The sequence below is a fragment of the Chaetodon trifascialis genome, chromosome 19, assembly GCF_039877785.1.
Source record: "Chaetodon trifascialis isolate fChaTrf1 chromosome 19, fChaTrf1.hap1, whole genome shotgun sequence".
NCBI classification, from domain to species: Eukaryota; Metazoa; Chordata; class Actinopteri; order Chaetodontiformes; family Chaetodontidae; genus Chaetodon; species Chaetodon trifascialis.
In genome coordinates this window covers 17,204,057-17,229,969 of record NC_092074.1, presented here as the reverse complement: position 1 = coordinate 17,229,969, position 25,913 = coordinate 17,204,057, and the positions used below count along the sequence as shown (strand labels likewise).

Here is a 25,913-nt window from a genome sequence, read left to right as displayed (position 1 = left end):
GCTGAGGTGTTAAACAGAATCACAACATTCAGCCGTATATGGCTGGCCCAGTCCTTCAGCATACAGGTGGCCTGAGCAGCCGGCCCGGCGTGACGTCACTCTTATCTGCGTCTGCGCCATCCCTGAAATGCCGCGTAGATCAGGGAATGTTCTGTACAACTGTGCAAATAAACAGTGATCATGTCATCCGTTTTGTACAGGCTGTGTTTGAGCAGCAGCCCACTCTGCTTCCCAGCACGCCTTCTCCACAGCTCGCTTTCATCTCCAGCTGTGTCTGGCCAAAGATATCATTACACGACCCGACAAACTGTAACTCTTGTCCACTTGTAAGCATCAAGCATTTCCATGGATGACACCCAAAGACGTTACATGAACAGTCGACTGTTATCCTGCATTTCCCACGAATTATGTCCCATCTCTATCTAAGATGTGGACCCGCAGACCCCCATCAATTCTAAGTCACAGACACCTCAAACTCCAGATGACCCCGTGATTGTTTATTCAGGCACTCAAACACAGCTCTGGTCCTCCAGCCTCCCTCCATTACCCCGTCCGGCTTTTGACCCACAAGGCCTTGCTGACAGCTGCTGTGTAATGTCCATGTGTTTGAAAGCAATGAATTCTAGGAAAATGTTTTACAGAGGGGAAAAAATATCAATATTTAAAGTCAATGACGGCGTCTGTGACGCTGGAAAAAAAGAAAGAAGCATGGTTGATTTCTTTTCATTTCAGAGTTATGCATTAGAAAGAAAGTCTTCGCTGTTGTTTTATTGACTCGATGTAATTTCAGTGCAGTATAATTCAGTGGAGAAACATATGGTATATGTTAGTACCATCAGTTAATCAAGTTAATCAACTGAAAACAATATAAAGACAGTAAATATAATGTTTGACCTCATCAGCTTCATTGATTTTTGTAAATAAATGATTGCATTCTGATTTAATTTACCTTTTACACAGAGTGCCTGCCTTTTTGGAATTGTGCAGGTAAAATCACCTGATTAAGGTTAGGGATAGTTTAAAGAAACCAATGCTATCAGTGCTCTCCCGTCCCTTGTTGACCCTACAATCTACCCCAGCCCTCGCCCTATCAGTGAAGACCCACTGAGCATGATGCAACATGGCACAATGTTTGCCCCCATTTGTTTTCCTTGTGACATTAGCATGAGCAACTTTATGCAGATGAATAAAAAAAGTAATGCAATGGTGGCAAGGAAGTTTAGCCTTTGGCAGGCTGGAATAAATATGGAGGAGAAGATTATTATTTCAGTTCCGCAGGTCCTTTTTATACGTCCCTTACCTCCAAGATTGCATGTACAATGATGCACTTTGTTTTCTATCATTGAGCATTTGCTGCACTGAAACAACACCATGCTGCTTCTGCTTTTGCTACTACATGACCCAATGTTCTTTGTCTCGAAAATGTAAATATAGTATTGTGTATTCGAACAAAGGACCAATGCTGTTGTTTTTCAAAGATTTAAAACAAACTATGTTTAGATTGTCATGAAAGAAATCAAGGCCAGACATCATGTGATGGAAGAGCCCTGTCCTCCCAAGAAAGACGACAACAGTTATTTTAGCGAATGGCCAGAAACGTTTTTTACCATCAGTCAACTTTGTTTTTTTTTTAACCATGACCATGATCTTTCTCTAACCTTGAGCAAGTAGTTATTTTATCCCAAACCATTATATTTTCCTACCCAAGAGCTTAAATCTAACCAAAGCTTCACATTAGCAGCATCAGCAGATCAGAGAATACTTTTACTTTTGCAATGGTGGACAGTTTTGGTTGGCGCTATCAAATGGCATCACATCAGAAAACATTTGTACCTGTGATTAACTCTAACCCTTGAAAGGGTACAGCCTGTACTGTATTGTGAAACTTGCTCTTTTGGGCGACATTGCACCTGTACTGTACAGGTGTAATGTCGCCCAAAAGAGCCAAAGTTTCACAATGTGACACAGTTAAAATTGTTATTTAAATTTGTTTTTATAGCATAAAATTGATATCATGAGTATTTAGCAAGTAGTGCAAGCACTTATTAGCATGGATCCTGTACACGACGGGACATGATTAGGACTAGCCTGCTGCGTCTCACTGCCATTAGTGTGTGAGTGTGTGGGTGCGAAAGGGTGAATAACCTGTGGATATAGTAGTAGCTTTAAATGACATAGGACGTGAGCAATTTTGGCCCTACATGTATTGTCTTTTCAGAATATTTACGAGGATGTCCTTTGCTATATTCAATCTCTTGTAATAATGTCAGCTATGTGAACGTCTAAATTATTCTATCGATGCTGTCAGCAGCCTGTAAAATAGTGAGAATAATCTCTCTAATCAGACTTTCATTATATGCCCCGGCAATGAACAATGAGCCTGTCCAGCCAGTACAAGAGAGAGGAACACAGAGAGAAAGTGGGGGATACGGGACGTATTCATCACAAGCAATCTGATGTAATGCCAGAGGAGACAGCACATTGGCAAAGCGTCTGTCTGGGTTCACTTTAACTCAGTTACCCCTGTGTAGGCTCCAAATCGGGCCTGGAAGCATGTGCTTTCATCCAGCTCGCAGCTGAGGCCCAAACACTGAAGCATCACAAGCCTGAAGACCAAAGCGACCAAAGGTTAGACCAGAGAGCTGTGACTCGTCCTGCCAGTGCCCTGAATGTACCTGCGTTGTAGTAAAATCCTCTCATCATCACGCAATACACCCACAACAGTCACACGTTATCTACAGAAGCACTTCATCCTCCATCAAAAGCACCAATCTCTGTCTGTGTGTGTCTGACCATCCAAGTCTTATGTTTTGCTTTCACTGTGAAAAAAAAAATCCCTATCAGGGTCTATTTGCAAAAGTACTCCTTAGGTTCCTTTTTAGGGGATATGAGAGGAAACCTTGGCAGGCCACAGTTTTCCATGAGGTCAGTAAGCAAGGCATTCCAAGCGGAGTGTGAGATCTCTGGGAGGGTTGGCTAATTAAATAAATCACGTGATTTATGTACCTGATACACAGTTGATATGGACCTCTTTTAAGACTCACATCACAGCTGCACTAAAATGGGGTTCACATGTGCAGATACTGTACACAACTGGGGTGAGCAGGAGGGATGAAATATGACAGGGAAATAAAAAGGATGAATGCTTGAGAAATAAAACTGAATGGAACCGTAGATTCTGGATACATAACTCATGCTCTATGCTGTACTACATTTATAAAAAAGATCCATTAACGAGGGCAAGTCACATTTAAAGCTTTAAAACTTAAGTCAAATGGTAGGAAGTCTTTAATTTGTAGTCATTGCTAATGTAGGAACTCCGAGTTGGGATTTCTTTCCAGGCTTTTAGGAGGTCAACTCAAATAACAGACGTATCTGTTTCAAGTGCTCCATTTGGGCTATCTGCTTTAAAAGTGTGCCTGAGTGGGCACAAAGAGAGAAAAGGGAAAGAGAAAGTGAGAACATGTTTTGTAATATGATGCTGGAATTTCAAATTGTTTCTTTTGGGAACAGATGCTTATCGCCTGTGGTAAAAGGCCGGCGGGAGTGCAAAACATAAAAAACACTTCCTTTCAGAGCCAACAATGATGACACGTTAAGTCAAAACAAGCAGAGTTACGCAGAATAATGACATGATGTCTTCATAATGAGCCTAGGCCAGTGAAAAACTTTTGCTAAAAATAATGGATAAATGGTTAGATGGCCAGCAGAAAAATGAAACAGATAGTGAAAAGTATTGAACAGACAGTTAAAAGTTAGTTGGCAAAAGGTGCTTCACATCTGCAGTAGTTACATTAGCTGAAAATGGTGGATCAGTGGTTACAGCAAGCTAAAAATAATGATAAAGTGATGTAAAGTGATAAAGTAAAGTTAGATGGCAAAAAGGGCTCACAGTTGGAATGGTTATAGCTAGCTAAACACCTATATAAAAGTAACAAATCAGCCCATGGCTAAAAGAAGGCTAAAGCAAATGGTATAATTATAGCTATAAATGACGGATAAATCAGTGAGCTAAAAGTAATAGAAACCTCTGAAATGTAGCCTAGCTGAGTATTGGAACAGTTAGCTAAAAGTAGGCTAATGTTAATAGCTAAATAGCTACAATAGCTAACAGAATTGAATAAACAATTGAAATTGTCAGCAATAGTTCTTGACAAACTGTTGCTAAAGCTAAAGAATGGTTTAAAATAGCTAAAAGGCTAATACATATTTGCATACATAGCTAAAAGTGTTTAATAAACAGTTCAGATAACTACAAGTGTTGAAATAGCTAAATGTAGTGGATAAAGAATTGAAATGTTTAGCTAACGCTGTTTGAAATTGCTAATGGATAAACAGTTTAAAATTGCTAAAAGTAATGGGTAAATGGTGACAAAGCTAAACATAGTACACAAACAGTTGAAATGGAAAGCTAATAGGCTAATGCATAAATGGTTGAAGCTTTGAGGTTCTGTTTGAAATCTAGTTTGAAATCACTTCAAAAGAACAAATTAGGAACATGACGTGGCATTAATGAAGGAGCTCATCCGACAGACAAAAAATGTTGGGAAGCACTTGCCTAGACTACAGTACGCATAATTAGACACAGATGTCACTGCTGGTGATGGTGGTGAGGAAGATGGGCATAATTTTCTGTGGAATATAAAAAGAGCAGAGACACACTTACATCTAGGCTAGGAAGTGGGCCAAGTGTGAATCAGGAGACGACTGCTAAAATTCACACACTATTAATCCATCTGCGCTCCAAACAGCTTTTTGTTTATGCCACACGTGACGGTGAGCAGACAGCTGATACTGGAGAACATAAACAACAATTTTGTGGTTGTTAATCCTGACACCCTGGAAGGGGTCTCTCTGGATGAGCATATGAGAAATTGCATGTGAAAATAGTCCAACTTGATGACATTAAAAAACAAAACCTATGTGACAAGCCTGCTATAATTTGACATGGTTATTTCACGCCTGCCTTGTGATTTCTGGTAATTTGGACTGCAGCCGGGAAATGTTTTATTCAGTTCAGTGCTCTTTTTAAAAATAGCATCTGCTTGTCTTGCTATCTTGTTCCTCCTTTCCCTCCTCACACTTATTTTCTTTCCACTTCTGACTTTCCATCCTCCCCTCTCTCTCTCTGCATCTCTGTCCTCTCAGCCTCTAATTCAAAGATGCTCTTTCTTTGCAGCCTGTGCAGCACTGTCACCTGCCTCTGTCACCTGATTCCACTGATATATGCATGCACGCTCCAGCCCCCGTTCAGCTTGTTCTGCTGCTCGCAGGGAGCAGATGCTGTCCTAAACTGACATGCGCTGGTGAAGGGGTGGCATACTTAGTCTGGCACATAACAAACAGGGATCAGTTTACTCGGTAAAAAGGAAGACAATGTGAGAAAACCCTGGATTAAATGAGAGGACAGAGGAGCACACGGAGGCACAATGTTAAACATCAGTGCCTGGTTGCGCAAAGAATTTTAATTAAAAAATATGACAAGAAATGACGTGTACATATTTCTGTGTGCTGTGTAACCTTGTCAAATAAGTTAGGGATTTCACCAATGTTTTCAAGAAAAACAGTGTGGGAAAGTTTTCAGAAATGGGACCAGCTAGTAACAGGAAACTACCACACAGCAGTGCCAAAGATATTACTGACGAAATCCACAAACAGTCCATCACATGCTTTGTCCACTGAAGACACATATCTGGATCACAATTCTTTAATAAACAAATCTTTGTGATATGATATGTTTACATCAGCCGATACATTGATTTTTTTTTAAGAATCTGTCAAATATATAATGATATTGCTATTGGTTTAGAATTCAGTATCAGTCAGATTATAGCCTATTAGTGGCATTTTATGAAATTCCTGACCGAGATTTAGTCTAGAAGATTTATGCCATTGTATCTTGTGTACAGTAAATATGAAGCTGGAACCAGGAAATAGCTCACTTAGCTTAGCATAAAGGTGAGGAACTGGTGAAAACATGTCATTTTAACCCTTCAGTTTTTCCATTGATGATGGACTGATGATCAATAAGCTTTACAGGTGCGGGTAGGAGCCAGGCTAGCTGTTTCCCCCTGCTTCCCGTCTTTATGCTAAGCTAAGCAAAGCTAAGCTAACAGTCTCCCTGTAGCTTCATACATGGGACAATGATTCAGTGCAAGAAAGAGAATAAGTAAACTGAATCTAAAAATTTGAAATTGAAATTTGGCAGACAAGCAAAGATTTACTTAAGGTCTCACCGCACAATGAAAAACGTTGATTAACACACTTAAGGTGCATTTATTGTGGAATATGTTGAATAGTTTTGTTTATTTTTGTGTTTCAATTCAGTAATAGCTGCTCCCCTAAATTTAAGAAAATATGTTCATGAAATGTGGTTAGATTCGGTTACATAAAATCTCACTGAAGATGCACACAAGCACAAACCCACATGAGGAGATGTGTGGGCGCTCTCTGCAGCACATCAGCACACAGCGTAGAAGTGTGTGTGTGGTCCTTTGACAATGGCTTTCTACTGGAGACATGAGTGCCCATAAAATGTCCCGGCTGAACTGTCTAACCGGGCTTATTGCCACATAGTAAAGCTATCATATGTCATGTCATGTGATGCATGAGACTAACACTGGCACCTGGCTTAATGACCAGATGCAATTAAATCAAGTAATGGATCTTATTAAGGTGTTATACGAACCCTAACTGCCCTGCCTGCTGTCCCTGATCCTCGCCTGTCCTGAACAGAATGTTGCCTGTTGTTTATCTTCTTATTATGTTATTTTTCTGGTGCAAGTCTGACACAGCAGTCTGAACAAAATAGCAAAAGGCTATTTGACTGAAGGCTGTTTCACAAGAGCGCTCCAACTGTCTTTCACAGCATGCATGCAACGCCTCGACTGAATTGGTTGCAAAAGCTGCAAAGTTAAACATTAAAAATAAGGGTGAGGCAGGGGTCAGCAATAGCAGATAATTGCTTTTTAAATTGCATCTTTACATTTTCTGTGATTTTGCTCTATTTCTTTAATTTTGTATGCACCTTTTTGAAGTGACCTTGAAGCTCTGGCTGCTGTTGCTTTTCAGTCCATAATGTCACATGCAAACTCCCTACAAATCCGTGTAGAGTGTTCTAACTTTGTCCAAACTATTACTGAATGACCATCCAGTTTTAACTGTGTGTCGGGTCTCCTTGTCCCCTCGGTGAGGTAACCACTGCCTCGGGCTGCCCATATGGCAGGAGCAGACAGACAGGGAGCGGTGCATCAGCTCCACCTCCGCTCAATCTGCAGCTTCACCTTACCAGACATGGGTCACACAGTACCTGCAAATCCATCCGTAGCGTTTGTTTTAACCTACTTGGAAAAATGGATGGATGATGTTTATTGCATTGGCGCCATGGTGATTATGATATATTTTACTTAGGATTACTATATGTACGATATAATTTAATACCAGAAGTTACATTTATTATAATGTATATACAGTAGTGTACACAGTAGAAATATCCCTGAATAAGTCTTTGCTATTCAGTGATATTCATTATGTGGCAAACTCAGACAGTCTGGGACCTGCAGAGACTTAAACCACCATTACAATGACACGAAAATGTCACTCCACTCAAGTTTATATTCCAGCCTGATATTCATCAGGAGCCCAAACAGTCAGCATGTCCCACTGATTCACTAGATGATGGCAGTTCAGCCAAACAAAAGATAGTGTTGGAACTCATCTTTTGGTACATTCACCAGTTATTATTGGCCGTTTCTGTAAGGCAAAATTCTTGCAGATGAGCTTGTGGAGGGAAATACGTGAAGCCTACAGTGGTTCACATTTTCCACAAACTGGCATTGTTTCATTCTAAGACTACAGACTGACACAATAACCAAAGACAATAAATATCACTCACCGTGACTTTTTAACATTGCAATGACAGCTGGTAGATTTACTGGCAAGCTTGTGTAAATGTCTTTTTGGTGACGTCTTTTTGTTCCAGCACCAAAGAAGGAGTTCAAAAGCTCTCTGCTTTGTATTTGGAACGCTCCAAAGTGGGAGGTGCTGCCTCATTAGTGGAGTAAAAACAAATACATTGCTCAGAGGCATTATCAATCGAATTTGACCAAAATTGGACAGAGGAAAAAATATCTTGTAATTCTTGAGTAGTTCTTCACAGTAAAAAGCTCTATTCTTAGTTTACATCCATTAAGTAATCTGCAGCTTACAGGAACTGACATAGTGAAGCAATGCTGGGCAGAGATGAGTCCACTTTCAGAGGAAATTCTCTTCTACTATTCTGATGGTGATGAAAATCACCAGGATACCAACAACCACAAACAAGACAGGTCCCTCACTGTGATGGTTTATTGTCTTCTATGCAATGCTCGTGTTCTGCACGCTCAGATCCGTTGTCCGCGATGTAAACACCAACAATTTCCCGGAGCTCTGAGACCTCGGAACAAGCAGACTTAGCAGTCAACTAACAGAGCCGCTAGCGACATGGCTAACTGAGCTAACTAGCTAATGACAGCTAACAGTTACAGCCACAGACAGATACGGCAAAGAGTACAGTGAAGAGCAGTTAGCAAATACTCTGGGGATACGCTGCCCTCTGTGTCCTACATCCACCACCGTGACTTCCACACCCTTCGGAGAAGGTTATGCTAGAAAAGACCCAGTTTATACAAAGAGTAAGCCCTCAAAGTTGTGGCTCTGTCACTCCACCTTGACTTCCTGAATCATATTTCATGCCTCTGTACCTGAAGCAATAGTTTCCCACCAATGTATGGCACCTTTCAAAACACAAAAACAAAGTGCTTTACAATTAAAACCAAACTAATTTGAAACACAAAGAGAATATGTTTTTAAAAGAGACAAAGTTTACAGCCCTGATCTCAACCAGGCAGTTCAAAGAAAGCTTAAGAGCCCAAACTGCAAAGGCGTTATCACCTTCAAACATCAGGATAACACAATGCAAAAGAATGCAAAAGAAAACATGCCAGCCAGTGTCATTATTGGTATTATCAACACAGGTGGCATGTTTAAAAAGCATCTTTGACCAATCCGATCGCTTCAGCACCCATTAGTGTAAACTGCCATGAACAATAAATACTTTGGCACCGTTTTCCACCACCACGCATCCAGCATGTGGATGGGGAGCAGACACATCTTTGCTGACAGCTGTGATATCAGGATTATTCCACAAAAAATAGGTTAGCAGCCTGTTGTTTTAGCCCAAGGCTGTCACAGGGTGGGTTTTTGTATGGATATTAAATGTGTACTCATAAGCTCGCGCTCAAATCACAGCCCTCGGGGGTAAACATGACTCACCTATCACTATTATTGTTATTATCATTAGACCCCTGTGTGTGACAGTCCGCTTCATCCAGGTTGGCTTGTTGAGAGATTAAGCAGATGCTGCAAACAAATTGGAAAACAAATTCCCCTGGGAGACAGTATATATGCCAGGCAAGCCACAGTTGCTTGGCTCTGTCGGACCAAATCATTCCAGTGCTCTGAGCCAGTTCGAGTAGCGTAAAGCTAATACAACGCCCGGGTCACCAAAGCATTCAACACAGTCCCCCTCTCCGGACTCGTCGAAGGCTGGAGCCGCCAGCAGTCAGTGAGTTGTGAGAAAATCACTTCAGGTTGTTATCATAAGGATGGCAATGACAGCGCTCTGTTTTGTCTGTGAACCATAAAGACGCGGTATTAGCTTCTCACCTCTCACCTCAGTGTTTAGACACTTTCCACACTGCTGAGGAACCTACCACGCTTGATTCGGAAAGTTTTTTCTTTTAATATTTTTGGTAAATAGATGTACAACACTGATTCCAAAACAGCTGGGACATCATTGCTTGTGCACCGCTGCTACAGATGCAACTGGGCCTGAGCTCATCTGAGACGGACAGGTGCAAAGTGGAAAAGTGTGCATTGGTCTGATTGCTTTTGGAAATCATGCACGTTGTGTTCTACTGGCTGAAGAGGAAAAGGACCTTCCATATTGCGAGCAGCACAAAGTTCAAAAGCCAGCATCTGTGGTAATGTCGGGGTGTGTTAGCGCCCATGTGAGGGGTAACTTGCACATCTGTGAAGGCTCCGTTAATGATGAAAGGTGCATACAGGTTAGGCAGCAACATATGCTGACCATCCAGACGATGTCGCTTTCACGGACGTCCCTGCTTATTCCAGCAAGACACATTCTGCACCTGTTAGAGCTGCATGGCTTCATAGTAAAAGAGATAAAAGGCAGAATACGGGGACCCCGGACTGCTGAGCCACTGAAACTGTAAATCAAGCAAGACTGGTAAAGAATTGCACTTTCAAAATGTCAAAAATTTGTCTTATCTTGTGTGGTTAAAAGAAACGGTGGTGGCAAAAGCATCAAATTCAGAATGAGTGTACATTTACAAAAAACAATAAAGGTAATCATTTTGAATGTGTATATATATATAAAGATAGATATATAGATATATTGGCCTGTTTTTATTCACGTTCCACACAGAGTTCCATCTTTTTTGGAATCAGGCTTGTCTTGAGGCAGGAAGGCTACTGAGGCTCCACCGTCTCTAGGCGCTGGGGAGTCAGCTCAGTGCTTTGGGCGTATAATCAACAGTCAGCTGGCTGGTATAAACCCCCCCGCTCCCGTCTGAGAGAAACGTGTGTGAGAGCTGCGTTTCATGACATTGTGTGCTCCTCAGGGAGGATTTCTCTGCTGTGGTCGTGTGACTAGCTGAGTATCTACTTTTTATAGCAGGAGAGGCTAGATGTAATTTTGGTTTTTGTGCCCAGCAATGCAGCTTACATAAAGCTTCAACTAATCATTTGTGTTTTAAAAAAAGATGTTTTTGCTTAGATATTTAAGGATAAATGTTATTTGTCAGGTGATAGTGTTTCAGACATTGGTTCTCAGATTGGTTGTGCGTTGGTACACTGGGCTGTTTGTGTGTTGTGTTGTGGGATTATATATACTACATCACTGTTGTGGCTCTATACAGTAGCTCTAATCAAAGGGGGTAAAAAGAGTTCAAACGCAGTAAAATACACAAGGACACACAGATACACACCAGACTTATACCAATGTACACACAATGAGCTTCTCACTGCAAATTTCCCATCAGCATTCAGACATATCTTGATGAAATAAACACACAGTTTGCGGCTCAGAGTGGGCTATAACACTGTCTATGTGAAGCATCATTTAGGAAAGTGTCTATATGCTTTTTTCAGTGCCGTCTCCCTCATTTCTGCATAATTTGCGAAACACAATGCACACAACCTCCTTTGGTCAGTTCATATGAAATGGCTTGTTGTGCGCTCATAGCCTATGAACTGCAGCAGTGTTTAATTTCTGAGAGACTGAATCTGTGGGGAGACGTATTGTTGACCGTGAGTTTGATGAGGGACCTGAAGGCAGCGCTGTAAGATTTGACTGACACAAATTAATCCGAGCCCCAAACGGATGGTATTTTTTGCATACTGTTGTTACAATAATGTAAAATTGTCTCCACAATCGAACTGGATAGAGTCACTTATGCGTCATTAAACGTTCTATTGCCCTGTTAATTTATTTAGAATATGGAACATTGCTGCCTTCATGTGTCTGTTAAAGTGATTTTGTTACTCAAATATATTGTAGGTCTATTTGACGTTAATGTTCCTCCTTCATTCAAACATTACAGCCCATTACGGAAGGAGCTGCATCCTGTACGATATTATCATGAGGTAGAAATGTTACGATAAGGAGGAAGACGACTGTTTTTTGTCCTTTCACACGCTTTATCAGTAATGGATTTTCAAATCTATTTCGTCGCTTCTCACAGTGAATCCGCTGCTACATTTTCACATCAGTTTCATTGTTTAAAGTTATCGGAGAACACCAAATCAAATTAGTACCCCATTTCAACGAAAGCCTTCCAATCTGGCAACACTGCTTGTAGAAGAAGGTTTAGAGTGTCTCTCTTCAGCATACTGCACTGCAAAAACAGAGTCACCACAGCCACATCCTTATTACCAGCATTGTTCCTGGAATCACATCCCATCTGAACTGTCTGCACACTGAACAAGTTTCCAATACCTTTCCTTTTCAGGTCAAGACAGGAGAAACACAGTGACTTATTCAAGAGACAGCCCCATGATACTTTCAGTCTACTGCACAGACAGACACATTGCATATATCATTTTCTTTTGTGTCTCAGTCAGTGGGCGCTGATGATTTTTGTTACTGATCAGAGATGTTTTGATGACGATTTAGACTGATCTCACAAAAATATATCATGTGCGCAAATATAGACGATGGAAATACAACCTCACTTCCAAACTAGTTGGGACACTGCGTGAAATGTAAATAAAAACAGAAAGCAATCATTTGCAAATTAACTGTTTTTACTCAACACATTCTCACTCCCAGCTCGTCACTTACACACACCTCGTCATGACCCCTTGGTGTCACTTTTTAAGGCACTGGGCACCCTTTTAATGCCATTTTTCAACATGCAAGGCTCCACGGTCAAATTAGCAATAAGTATGCCAACTTGTTTTGGTTTAGGAAAAGATCACGGCTACTAGTTATGCACATTAACATTCTGTCTTATTTATGCTTTACACGGGACACAAACTTATTTGGAATCAGGATTGTACTCAAAAACATCAATATTAAAAAGGTAAACACTGATATTCTGCATTTATGTTATCAACAAATCCCACTGCAAGACCAAAAGCAACCATGAATCGATCCCACTGAAAGCTCTGTCTCTGTAGTGGAAGCCTGGTCTGCTGGAAATGTGCCGTCGAGCTCCACCGTTGTCCAAACACTATTAAAACACGTGACATTTTCCATCAACATGGGCACTGTAGTTTATTCGCAGTTAATCCCACATACACCATCCTGCTGCTGTAAATACTCACTGGCGCACCAAATTTGTGTTAATCCGCTGCTAAAAATAGTCCCCAATAAAAGCACTATTTACTCCAGTTTTAGGGATGTTTGATAAAAATTACAGTGCCCAGCTTTCCAAATTATATATTTGTGACTCATTTTTAAATATTTACATCTTCAGGAGGAACCAAATGTGCTTGCAGACAAGCTATTTGTCTAGAGACTGACTAACACATTGTTGGTTTCACTCTTTTCATGGTATTTGTTGACACAGAGAAAAATACAGAATAACAGAATCATCCTGATGTAATTATACAAGTGTAAACTGAATCAGTGTATTTCCTTTACACAGTTACAGTGTTGATGGAGTTGTAACACATATTTAGTGACTGGAGCCCTGGGACACATCTCAGTTAATCTCAAATTTCCACGGGAAGGATTAGGACATTAATCGAGCGGCTGTGTTCGGCCCTCACTAAAAGCTCTGAATTGTAGAGAGCCACATAATTCAATATTCCAGGACATGAGATTATGGGCATTCTTCCATTCAGAGACAGAAATGGTGAAAAGTTCTAATTTCTAATCAAATAAACCACACACGAGTCAGTTTGCCACAGTATGGCTGAGACTTTGCATGTCCTGCAGTGTATATTTATACTCTGGAAGAGAGTCAGTAGGAAACTTCAAGTGAAAGAGATTCACATCTCACTACTGTGTACTATTTTATTTGGTTAAACTCCAGTCAGCCCCTGCTGGATTAGTCTAATAAATATAAAGTCATGTTTTGTTTAGTGAGTCAGGCAAGCACTCAACTTTCCATTGAGGCAGTGGAGCATAAAGCAGACGTACAATAGGTAAACATTTGCTGGCCATGTGAACGGAGCAGCGGCAGCAATGAGAGTCACTTCTGTCAACTTTCTCAGACGTTACCCCTTCAGATCCAGAACAGCAACAAGCTCCCTCTGCCAATAATAGCTGTGGATGTTTCTCTCTGTGCACTCACAGTTTGTGCCTACAGCTCAGTGCAATTTGGGCCAGTGATGCTAAAAATGTGATCTTTATTGTTGGTGCTTTTAATTAAAGCACAGCACATTGTTGCAAGTGCTGGGAATCACACACAAAATCCATAAAACACTTTGTAAGTTTTGCTTTGTTCGCTTTGTGTCTAATTATTTATACAACTGTTGAGTCATGGTGTGTTAAACTTCCCCCAGTGGCTCTGTAATATTTGCCCTATTCAATTACTTCAATAATTGCGATTACGAAAGAAATAACCTATTAAAATCTGCTTTATTGGAGCGCTGCTGTCCTCATTAACGTTTATTGCTCATTCTGGTTCACTCAGTGAACTTAATTTCTAACAAACAAATCAACAAAGTTATAATCATAAGATCAGAGGAGCAAGAATTTCTTTTATAATTACACATTTTATGCAATACATCCTCGTACCAACCTTTGTCCTCATGTTGTTAACGTCACGACACGGTCGCAGTTTGGTCAAGTTTAGGCAACACAGCTACTTGGTTAGGTTTGCTGTTAGGTACATGAAGTAATCCAAGCACATCATGCAACTTTAATTGTGTCAAGGTTGACTTTCTGCTTCATACGGGACATGAACAGCAGCCTACTGGGTGAAAATACTGTGTTTGTTTCAGGCATACATTCACCCCACCTTCCTCCATGTGCAGACTTTCATACTCTTCATACTACGTCACCTGACTTTCTCCTTCGCTGCTGTCATTATTATCAGGCATGGCCAATAAATAGAGGTCGCCGCCTGGCAACCTACTTGCAAAGTTGAACTACACGGCCTGTTTTCTGGTGAGTTCAGGGTCTCTTCACAGCATCATGTGAGCAGATAAGAGCTTTTCCTCTAATTGAGGCCTCATTGTGTGTCTTAATGCCTAGCGCATCGAGTTACAAGGTGCCTCACACGTGCACTTCAACTCTAATTGCATGAAACGCAGCAAGAACTACAGGGAACAGTCGAATGTAGATAAAACAAACTGGAAACCCATCAAAGCATTGGACTAAAGAGCTGCCAGCCTAAACAGGTGGAAAGGTTTTTGTTCAAAAAAGGTGCGGTTTCAAAAGACCTGCACCCAATTTCTGGGAATTTGGCCAATTGGTCACTTAACCAATACATGATGAGAGAACAAATGTACAGTATCTCTGCGCCTCCAGTAGTAATGATTGTCTTGTGTACGCGAACACTTCAGAAAATACATGGTGTCTTATGTAATCACAGACAATTAGCATTGACCACAGTGTGAAGATGACGCTTTAATTGTCCAAGTTAACGATGTTTATGGCCTGCTGAGAGCATAACATTTGTCTTCATCATGATATGTCTGTTAGAAATCAATAAGAGAAACAAGGAGAGTAAACAAGAGACATCTTTCTTATTGTCTCAGTTCTCATCTTTTTGCCCACCATTACATGACATATTGTGTTTTATTGTTAGCATCCAAACAGATCTTATCTACTGGACATATAGATGAGATTATGTATTGATTAACTTGACCAAATGGACCAGAGGAAAAGTTAGAGGAGCAAACACAAGGGGCCACAAGATCGACCTGAGGGTTAACGAGTTAGGAAATGTCTCTTTTTCAGTTTTTCTTGTAGGGTAGTTTTCAACATGTCCTCTTAATTAAACTATATGTGGTTTTAAACAACAAACAGAAGCATTTTCTGATCTGAGACTCACAATATCTGCAGGACAACATCGTTTGTCTGTGTCTTCCAAAACCGTCGCAAATCTTTGGTGAAATGTGAATCTGTGTGACGTGACAGTCTGAACAGTCTGGTGGAGGTTTGGTTAGGTTTAGGCACAGCAGTGACTTTTAGGGGAAGGTTTAGGGGAACATAATGGTTTGGGTTAAAATTACCACTTTGTTAAGGACCTTCAACGTCATGGGTACAATAATAACCATGTGATTCAGGATTGGAAACTCAAGGTCATGCTTTAAAAACGGAGCCTTTTTGATACAGGAATCTACCAGCAATCTCATGTGTTAATCTCTGATGTTTTATTAACACCCCCGACCTCATCCCTCTGTGGACGTCCCATAATATCACCTGACGTCCTCCTTTTTTCTCATCCTATTTACTATGGCCACTCCAAGGCTTTTTCATTGAACACAAACATATGTGATGCAGTCATTCGTCCTGGGAGGTCGGTCTCATAGTTCTCCCTCTAACCAACCAAAATAAATGATTTTGGTTGGTTAGAGGGAGCTCAGATTATTTTAAATAATCTCTTCTTTCTTACTTGAAGTGCTCACAGCTCATGGAAATACAGTATGCAACCTTTAATGAGAGCTTGTGAGTTGACTTTGTGTCACTCTCAAGGGTCACAAGCCAAAACTGGTGGGAACAAGTGTCCTGAACAGCAGTGGATTCGCGCTCTGTGCAGAGAGAAGCTGACTTATCAACACAACTGGACCACTTAACCTCAGTGATCCCTTCTGTATGTGCATGCCGTGTGCAGTGACATTTACTGTCATTACAGTACATTTATCCAGGCCTGCCAACATGGCAACTTGCTCAGAGCTATTTTAAATAACTTCTGAAAAGCCGCAGAACAACCTACAGAGATGCTTTTATGTGGTGATATTTCTCTTTCAACTTTTTGCGGACACCTCCCTCCCTGACCTCCTCTCCTGCCATAACCAGTGTGTCTTATTCAGCCGCACACTTATAACTGCCTTTGTTTTGAAGTCGGTAATCTTCTCGTAACCTTAGTGACACAGAGCTGGGCCACTCAAACAAAGAGAGCTTAGTCATCCTTTCAGCTCCTTAAGTTTTCAGTGACAAACCCGTGGCAGCGCTGACTCAGAGACCTGGAGTCCAGTGCTAATTAACATTTTGCTAACACACACAGATATGTCACGCACGGGTTCTCGTGTGACCCTGGGACACGAAAACCTGTAAAGTCTGTTGTGTAATTTTAGAAATACACTGGCGCTAATTGCAACGCCATCTTTCTTTTTGTGTGAAAAATTCTTTTTCAGCTCGATGTCACATTACATCTCAGTGTGTCTGCATGATGAGCGAGGAGGGTAGCGCCTCACTGCAGAGCATGACACTGGGTTATGCAAGATAATTTGCCGTTTTGGGACCCTTTTACGCAAGCACCAATGACAGTTACAGTTACCTTATCTCCTAAAATGACTTAAAACAGCAGCAGCTCCGCAGCAGAACCAGGATCGACTCACCCCCAATTCAATTAAACTGTAAACTGAAACCTCTCTGGTTGATTATAAACCATTCATTCTGCAAAGGCCGCATGAAGCCTTTTCACAATTTTTGCAGCATTTGAGCAATTTTCAAGACTGAGTTTTGAGAAGTTGCACTGTGAGAGAAAGTCTGTAGTATTTCCTGGCTAGTTCAGATGAACATAAAAACCTCAATGAGTAGCCAAGCTCTGGTCTTCATCATGGAGCACCACAACAAACTGCACAGGGAACTTAAGAAAACAAGAGTCTAAAGTCGTGCTAGGAGCTCTGTGAGGCTGTAATTAGGTACAGTGGTGCTGTGAGCTAAATGGAAATGTTAGCATGGCAACATGCTCACAATGACAATGCTGAGGTTTAGTGTGGATAATGGTGACCTCCTCCATGTTTGTTGGCGTTGCCCTCATGAAAATTTCCTGCCTGCATTCGTGCGGAAGAATGAAATAAACGATAGAGCATAATATCGTCGCATGATACACGTTTTATTGTCATATCGCACAGCCCTAATCTACATTTTGAGATTTTCTACAGACTGCAGTCCAATAAAAAAGTATTAGCTCCCTCTTTTTCACTAAGAAATTATCTGAAGCGCCTCAGAAACCCCATAGAGGCCCTTCTATCGTCTCACTGCTGCTGCTAATATATCACTAAATGGCTTGGTGCTGTTTCCATAGTAATGTATTACAGCTGTATATTTATTTTATTTCCACTTTTTCATCTTTTCTCTCCCACCTCTCCTGTGAGAAGTGCCCGACCATCCATCTCCCTCTGTCTGCTGCTGATAGGTGCCCATGTGGAATAGCTGGTCAGACTTACAGTCCTTGAGCACTGAACCACTTAGTGCACTAACCTCTTAAGATGACTGAATAATAATGATGATACTAATGTCAGTAATTACCATTAATAATTCAGGATGTGCCCTGCCGAGGATGCATTCACGCCTGGCGCTAAGTCAGAGTCTGCATCAGCAAATGAAAATCGAAAAATGATCAGATATTTTATTCATTGTTCGCGCACATATGGAAACGTTAGATTCACTGACCCAGAGAGGATTTGTTGAGCACGCCTGCTGTTTTTCAGGGACAGCAGGCTTCACATTCATACACTAATGTACTTCACACTTCACCAGCACATAAACAAGTGATGCACTGGTGGTGACAGAGCAGCTAAACCAGAGCTGGAAGGGCTTCAGCTCTCTGAGATGAGCCTGCGAACCACCCAGCAGATCCCCCCCCCCAGTCCGAGGCTTTAACACTGACTGGATGCTATCTTTTGAGATTACAGCGACCCGTACAGATTGCATGCCCTGAACGCATTTGTATTCACTCCCTCTCTCTAGAACAGACTCGATAATCTGTTCATAGACTGCAGACGATGAGCGAGACGCTGAGCTCATGTCTACCGAATCAGGAGGCAAACGGCCAAATGATCTTTGAACAAAAACTATTTAACAAGAGGTGATTCAACAATAATAAAAATCCAAGCAAAGCAGGTGATTTTGAAGGAATGTTTTTCTAACTACAACCATATGGTGACTTTAAACAGTCCTATTACTTAAAAAAAAAAAAAAAAAAAAAGAGTTTGGTTTATGAGCCTAAGAGGAAGATTAATGACTTCAGAGATTAGATATTAGACTAAAGGGCACACATTGTCTCGTTAACTTCTGGTGATTTCTAACTATTTTGGTTTTATTTGCCCAGTTTTGTTTGTGTTATATAACTCTTTCTGCCTTAATACAATGTAGGTGAATCTCATCTGAAAAATTGCCCTTCAACACGCCTTCAGTGTCCTTATTAAGATGGATAATCCACAGAACTCACTTGCTGTTAAGGACTATTTTTCGACGGAAAGCATTTCTGATGAAAACTTTCACAGCAATTTTTCAATGCCGTGAACACCACAAACGAAATTCCATTAACTGCCATTGAACTGGGGGGAAGGCAGAAATCTCAGAGATAAATAAATTCAAAACTGTCTGTTTGGCGAGACGCCACAAAACACGACTGGAGATAACAGAGATTTCTTTATTTCTAAACCAGGGTGAAGCGACTCCACATGAGTAAAACAAGCCTATTGTCACGCAAACATCAATACTGGACAACATGTTCATGGCAATTACAGTACAGTTAAAACTAGGGGACAATTACGGTTCTAGTAAATTAAATGTATTGTTAAGGTATGGCAAGGTTACTAAGAGGCTTAGTTAATGTCAGGCAATTATCTTGGTTAATTGCATGTTTGTAACAGGGCATGAACTCATCTCATGCAGACGTGCTACACCACCCTGACCGCTCCACCCTTACTTTCTGCCTTCTTACAAAAAGGCCACACTCAGCGTTGAACGTTGGCGCTGGACAGCGCTCAATGAGTGTGCACAATCATCCAATATGAATTGTTCGGGAAACTTGACCGCAACAGTTTCTACAGGGACTTAAATTTCAAGAAAGCAGTCGCAATCACAACCAGTCAGAGGAAGGTCTGTTTCTGGAAAAAAGAAAGCGCTCATGTTATTCTTCAGTGTTGTGAGCACCACAAGTGAAATTCCATTCACCTCCAGTGCATTGAGGTAGAGAGAGAAATTTAAAAACCTGGCCAAACAAAATCAAAACTTTCTGCATGGCTCAATACTCCCAGAAGCGACAGAGTAAATATGAGTGTGTATGTGTGTGTGTGTGTGTGTGTGTGTATGTGTGCGTGTGTGTGCGTAAACATACATCACTCACATTGTACGGACATAAATCTGTTTACACAGTCACATTGTGGGGATTCGTGTTCCTTATGGGGACAAAACACAAGTCCTCGTGATGTAAATCATTGAACTTTAAGGTGAAGACTTGGGTTATGGTTAGGGTAAGGTTAAGTTAAGATTAAGTTAAGGTACAGACACACAGAAACTAGGATGATGAATCTGAATACACTGGACCGCTGACAGCTTGAGCTGGAGGATGATGTCGTGCGAGGGTCCATTGGCTCGCCGTGAGGAATCCATCACCCACCACGTGGTCGGATGTCCTGCATGTTCTCCAAAGAAAATGAATAAGTGTGTCTGTACCTTTAGGGTTAGACAAGTAGTGGTTATGGGTCTATTTATGGTTCGGGTAAGTCCCCAGGAAATTAATGTGGATCAGGGTTAGTGGTCTATGTAATGTCCCCAAAAGTGATGAAAGACCATTGTGTGTGTGTGTGTGTGTGTGTGTGTGTGTGTGTGTGTGTGTGTGTGTGTGTGTGTGTGTGTGTAATTTAGGTGAACTGAGTCTTTGAATGAGCTTGTGTAAACATACCATGATATCATATTGCATGTCACACAAAGACTAAAAAACACAAGCCAGCTGCCCGCGAAGAATGAGCACACGTTCCTGCCGTTATCAGATGTCATAGAGCCCATCAGATAACACACGGAGGATCTGAGACACGTCCTGTTACTAAGAAAGTCTCTTCATGCTGTGTGTGTGTCCTCTATGTTGTCTCGATGACCTTGAACTGCAGCACGGGCGGTGAGTACTGCGGTCACATAAACACTGACGTGGCACGTGAACCCCCGGAGGTGGGTGACAGCGCTTGTCCCCACAAGGAGCGCCCCCCCTTCAGCCCGAGACCTCTATCGCAGCCGCTTCACCGGCTCTCCCAATCTCCCACCATCTTGAGAGCGACTCCTCGCCCAAAGCTAATTTTTTTTCCCCTCCTGTGGTGTTTTTCACGTTGCTTCAACCTTTCCCCCCCCGTAGTCGGCGAGTAAATGGACACCCTGCCCTCCGCCTCCCCCTTTGCTTTGTGGAAAGTGATGACTGATTACTGATTGCAGCTTCTCCTCCCTTCTTCACTTATGTTTAATTATTAGTAGAGCATGCTGGGGCCAGATCTTGTCATGTGTTAGCTGCTTTCCAGTGCCTGTTGTGCATTTTACAAATGTGAACTGGATTGTATATTTAGTCTGTTCAGATATACAATCAACAGGACAGAGCACTGTTTTCACATCAGCTCCAGCGCTCTGGTCCTTTGGGGTGTCCTGTGTTGGATCTGACTGTCCTGAGTCCTCATTCCTGAGACGACTTTAATTATAATTTCAAAGAATATGACAGGAAGTAAGAGGTACATGTCTATTTTTATAGTCCAGTTGGTGACAGACTCTTTAGTCATAAGAAAAACTGACATGAATCGCAGCTTTAGCTGAGATTTGGCATCACAACAAATGAAATGTGTCACCTTGCTATTTGGACTCCACTGTAAGTCATGGCTGCATGATATTGTGCACACAGTACGGTATCTGCAGTGTTAATGCTGTGTGCCAGGAGGCCAACGGAACAGCGAGGGTCTGGTGTTGTCATTAATACTTGATGGCAGGCTGAAACGCCAATCACTGTGTTTGTAGCAGCCACTGGGCTCACAATTACAGAATGCGGTTACAGGCACCCGGGTTGGGTTAGTGTGCAATTAGTTGCCTGCATCTGATAGGGTTACAAGTCACAGGTCAGCACTGACAACTGGCCCAGTCACTAAATACCAGAGGAAGGCTCAGATAGGAGATGGGGATAAGGACGGCTTCTAAGCAAATGAAAAGAAGATGCGAAGGAAAGAGTGTGTGACTCTTGTAAGAACAACTCTTACAAATGAAATTATAAGCCATTAAATGCACTATTTCTCAACTCAATGCACTCAGGTGTTTGTCCACTACAGCTTCATTTGGTCTGGTATGACCAGTAGCTTTTGGTGGCTAATGTGAGCTAATGTTGGCAGTAATCAGTACAATTCTTAACTTTATGTCCCTAATGGTTACATGTCACACATTAACATGCTGTCTTCAAAGTAACTGATTTAAGAGAAATTCAATGTGTCGTCATTGTGTAATTACCATTTGTGGCCACAGTGGTCGCCGGTGGGTAAAAGTTATGAAGTGTTGTTTTAAAGGCTCAGTGGGGCATTTTTATTAAAAGAGCTTTTAGCCATTTTTGCTGAACCTGTCACTACATCCTGACAGCAGTACATGAGATAGATGATGTGAAAAAATGCGGTTCCTCTGGCGCCTCCTAGTGCTCCAAATGGCAAATGCAATAATCCACCCAAATAAAAACAACCAATCAGAGCCAGTTGACTGTCAAGTCTCAATTCCAGGTCGAACAGCTCATTTACTTGTTCTTTCCTGTTTCATTTAAAAGCCTGGAATTGTAGTTACAATCAGAGTGTTATGCAAAAAGCTGAGAGGCTAATGTCAGAGGCTGTGTAATAAAGTGAGTAAAGAGCTGGGAGCCTTGTGTTGTTGTAGGGCCTTTTGGAGCAAGAATAATGAGCAAGAGCACGAGAGAGGAGGCAAATGGATGTCTCATGACTTACGTTTCCTGGAGCATCTTCTCTAATGACAACCTTTAGTTATGAGCAGCAGCGTTTCATATTTGGAGAGCCCTTAATCATCCCTCCCTTGGCTTCTACAGATTTGACTTTGAAGCTAATTACATTAAAAGTGTAAACAACAATAAAAGTGTATAAACCACATTTTTCTCAGTGTTCACTTAAGGAAAGCGTCAGTCTCCGGGAAGCAACACACACAATGTTTATTCTGCAGTAACATGGTTTCAAGCTGCCACCAACACCTCATACTGATGAAACACTGGTGTCAGTGACGCCAAGTATTCAAATCTAATTAATGGTATTTTTAACCGTCTGCAGCCTCATTACAATAATCACATAATAATCCTGTAAATAAGGATATTAAGAAAGCTCCTCTAATACTTTAAGGGGTATTCTTTTAATAGTATAAATACCTTAAAACACCTGTTGTACTTCACACTGATAACAATATAATACTCATTCATTACTCATCGCTTTGTGTTATGTACCTATGAGCGTGTTTTGTCCTCAGCAGCAGTGGATCTTATTCACTTCAGTGCTGGACTTAAGTAAGAACTGAGGTACTTGTACTTTATATGAGTATTTCCATGCCATGCTTCTTTAAACACATACTGCACCACATTTCACAGGAAAATATTAATTGCTATTCCTTTTCTACTTTCATCTGACAGCTGCAGGTACTGCTTTCCAGCAGATTTTACACAGATACGACGATCTTGTAAAATAAGAAGCACTGTTATCACCTAAAATACCCAAGTATATAAAACTGTTAAAAGTACCTGCAAATGCAGTAGCAGAGCTACAGTAAAATATGAATCCATCAGAAGCAATACAATAATAAAACCGTCAGCATTATGAGCACTTACATAGTATATTTTGATAATAATGTGTGCACACTAGTTACATTTTCGATCCAGAGCGTTCATCTGTAATGGAGTATTTTATATTGCAGTATTGCTGCTTTAACTTCAGTAAATATCTAATATTTTAGTAAGCATCGATCAGAAGACTTCCTCATCACTGCACAGTCGTAATAGTTGCATTTGTGATGTCACCTGTTGTACTTAATAAGAAGTATCCTCACTGTCTGGTTATTACTCATATAGCACTCTAATGTTCCCTTAAAGTATTTACTTTAAACTGTCGGTTTTTGTGCTACTGCGACAACAATCCTCGTCAGTCTCTTGCTTGTAATTTCAACAGAAACCGATGCATGATCCAGTACATGAACTTTTTCCCCGCAGCAGAAAAACGGCCAAACTTCGCACAGACGATGGGGTGACGCTGTCTTACCTATGGTCGTGATCACAGTGATGGCGAAGTAAAACGAGCCGGCGAATTTCCACTGCACCCCGGCTTTGTGCGGCTTCAGCTGCAGCACCACCTTCTCCAGCTCGTCAAAGTCCTCCGTGGACAAGTTGAACGTCTTGAGCAGCTCCGCTTTCCGCAGGTCCAGCTCCCTCCTCTGGCTCGTCTCCTTCTGGGATTCCAGCGCGTCGAAGATCGCGGCGCCGACGATCAGGTAGGTGAAGGTGCAGATGATGAGGGCGAGGGTCCTCACGTTTTGCCTCTTCATGGTGGTGTGTCAGGGGGACGGGCGGAGTGTCGGCGCGGGTCTGGAGGACGGGGAGCTCGGCTGGCTCATGGCTGGTGCTGCTCTGACGGAGCAGAGAAGCTGTCTGATTACTTTATGAGCCGCGGAGCTGTTCATTCAGCACCACCCCTCCCTCTGAGGAGTCCTCCCCCTCCGCCCGCCCGCCCGTCCATCCACCCCTGTCTCTCTCTCCCCTCTCCCTCCCATCACACAAAATACTGCGTGTATCCCAGTTTAACCCTCATTGCAAAACACTGAGTGCTCTCTTCATTTGCTGGGTTGCATGTGTCATAGTTGAGCTGCAGTGGAAGAGGAAGTACTCAAAATAAATAAATTAAAAAAAAAATAATACTCCACTGCAAGTAAAAGTCCCTCTCAGTCCTACATTCACAATCTAACAGAAAAGTACAGAAGTATTACCATCAAAATGCACCTCAAGTTAAAGTACTCATTTCAGTGGTGGAAGAAGTACCCAGATCTTCAGTAAAAGTAGCAATACCACAAAGTAAAAATACTCCACTACAAGTAAAAGTCCTGCATTCAAACCCTTGCTTAAGTATTCAAAAGTCAAAAGCAAAAGTACTCATTCTGCAGTAAAATGGTCACTGTCCGTGTTTTACTGCTGCGTTCATGTGCACGTTTCATTGTACTGCTGTAGATTTTTAATCACCACCATTTGGAGATACATGGTTTTCACCTGACAGGAAGGATAAGAAGAATCGTAATCTGAAAAGTAACTCGGAGTTGGATCGTCATGACTGATGCATACTTGTTTTCAGAGGCATTTTGATGTTGCAGCTTATATTTCACACGCTTCGTAGGTAAAAAACATCATTTGCAAAGCTGCGAAAGATGCCAGATAAATGTAGAAGAAGTTTAATGTTGGAGAAAATGGGAAAAAGTAAAGTACAAGTACTTCCAAACTGCTCTAAAGTGCAGTACTTTAGTAATTGTACTTAATTACATTGCACCACTGGGTCGTTATTCACAGGTCTATGTTAAGGATCACACCAGTGTTTGTGCATCTTTCAGTCTGTTTAAATCAGTCACACATTTTTAATTACAACCCACCGAAGCCAAGCTGTTTTTCACTGTTTCCCAAATCACTTCAGTGTGATGTAAAAAGCCCTAAAAGCATTAAACTTATGCTTCTCTGTTGAGTTTAGCGATCCATCACAATGCACAGAGGCGGGGCAACTCAACAGTGACAACTAGTGGGCAGGTGAGGGGCGGCAGAGTCTGCACAGACCAGATGCTCAGAGAAACCAAAGAAAACATGAAACACAGACGCTAACATGAGCTGCAGCCTGCAGCAGAACACAACCCTTATTTATTCATTCATTTCAGTTTAATCCCTGAGGCCATTTTTCATTTAAATGTGCTCTTGTTCCAGTCTCTCAAATGTGAATTAGAGAACTGAACATTTATCAAAACAAGCCAATTTCACCCTTTTTTACTATTTTCTGACTGAAACAACAGACTTAATTGACTTTGAACTAACTTTAGCTCCCAGAAACACAATCTCATAGCAGGGTGGTCACTTTTCAGCGGCTATAACATGAAATCTTTTTTTTTTGGGGGGGGGGGGGGGGGGATCATATAAATTCCCATGAGACTATGGGAACTACAGCAGCCTTGTTTTGGTGACCACTGAGCTAAATCAGCAGAGCAGCTGGGGGTAAAAAGCCCCCTCATTCATCCACATTCACTGCCGTGAGACGTTTTTTCAAACCAAAGGAAACTTCTCCATTAAATGAGTGATGCTCTCGACATGACTCACCACAAAACTTCTACAAAATCCAGCTGTTACTTTGGCTCCAAGGGAGACTCGAACGTCTGCTCTTTGACCTCATCTTTCCCCCGTACAGCAAACCGGAGA

The 25,913-nt window shown here is 41.5% G+C and overlaps 1 protein-coding gene across 1 annotated transcript in view; it reads right to left on the bottom strand.

The window, feature by feature from the left end:
* kcnk3a (potassium channel, subfamily K, member 3a) overlaps nt 1–24,121 on the bottom strand; it is a 30,989-nt gene extending 6,868 nt beyond the window's left edge. The window contains exon 1 of the mRNA XM_070988184.1: nt 23,734–24,121. Coding sequence (XP_070844285.1) covers nt 23,734–24,016 — 283 coding nt within the window. The 5' untranslated portion in view covers nt 24,017–24,121. The remainder of the gene's footprint in view (nt 1–23,733) is intronic.
* Between the last annotated feature and the right edge of the window lie 1,792 nt (nt 24,122–25,913).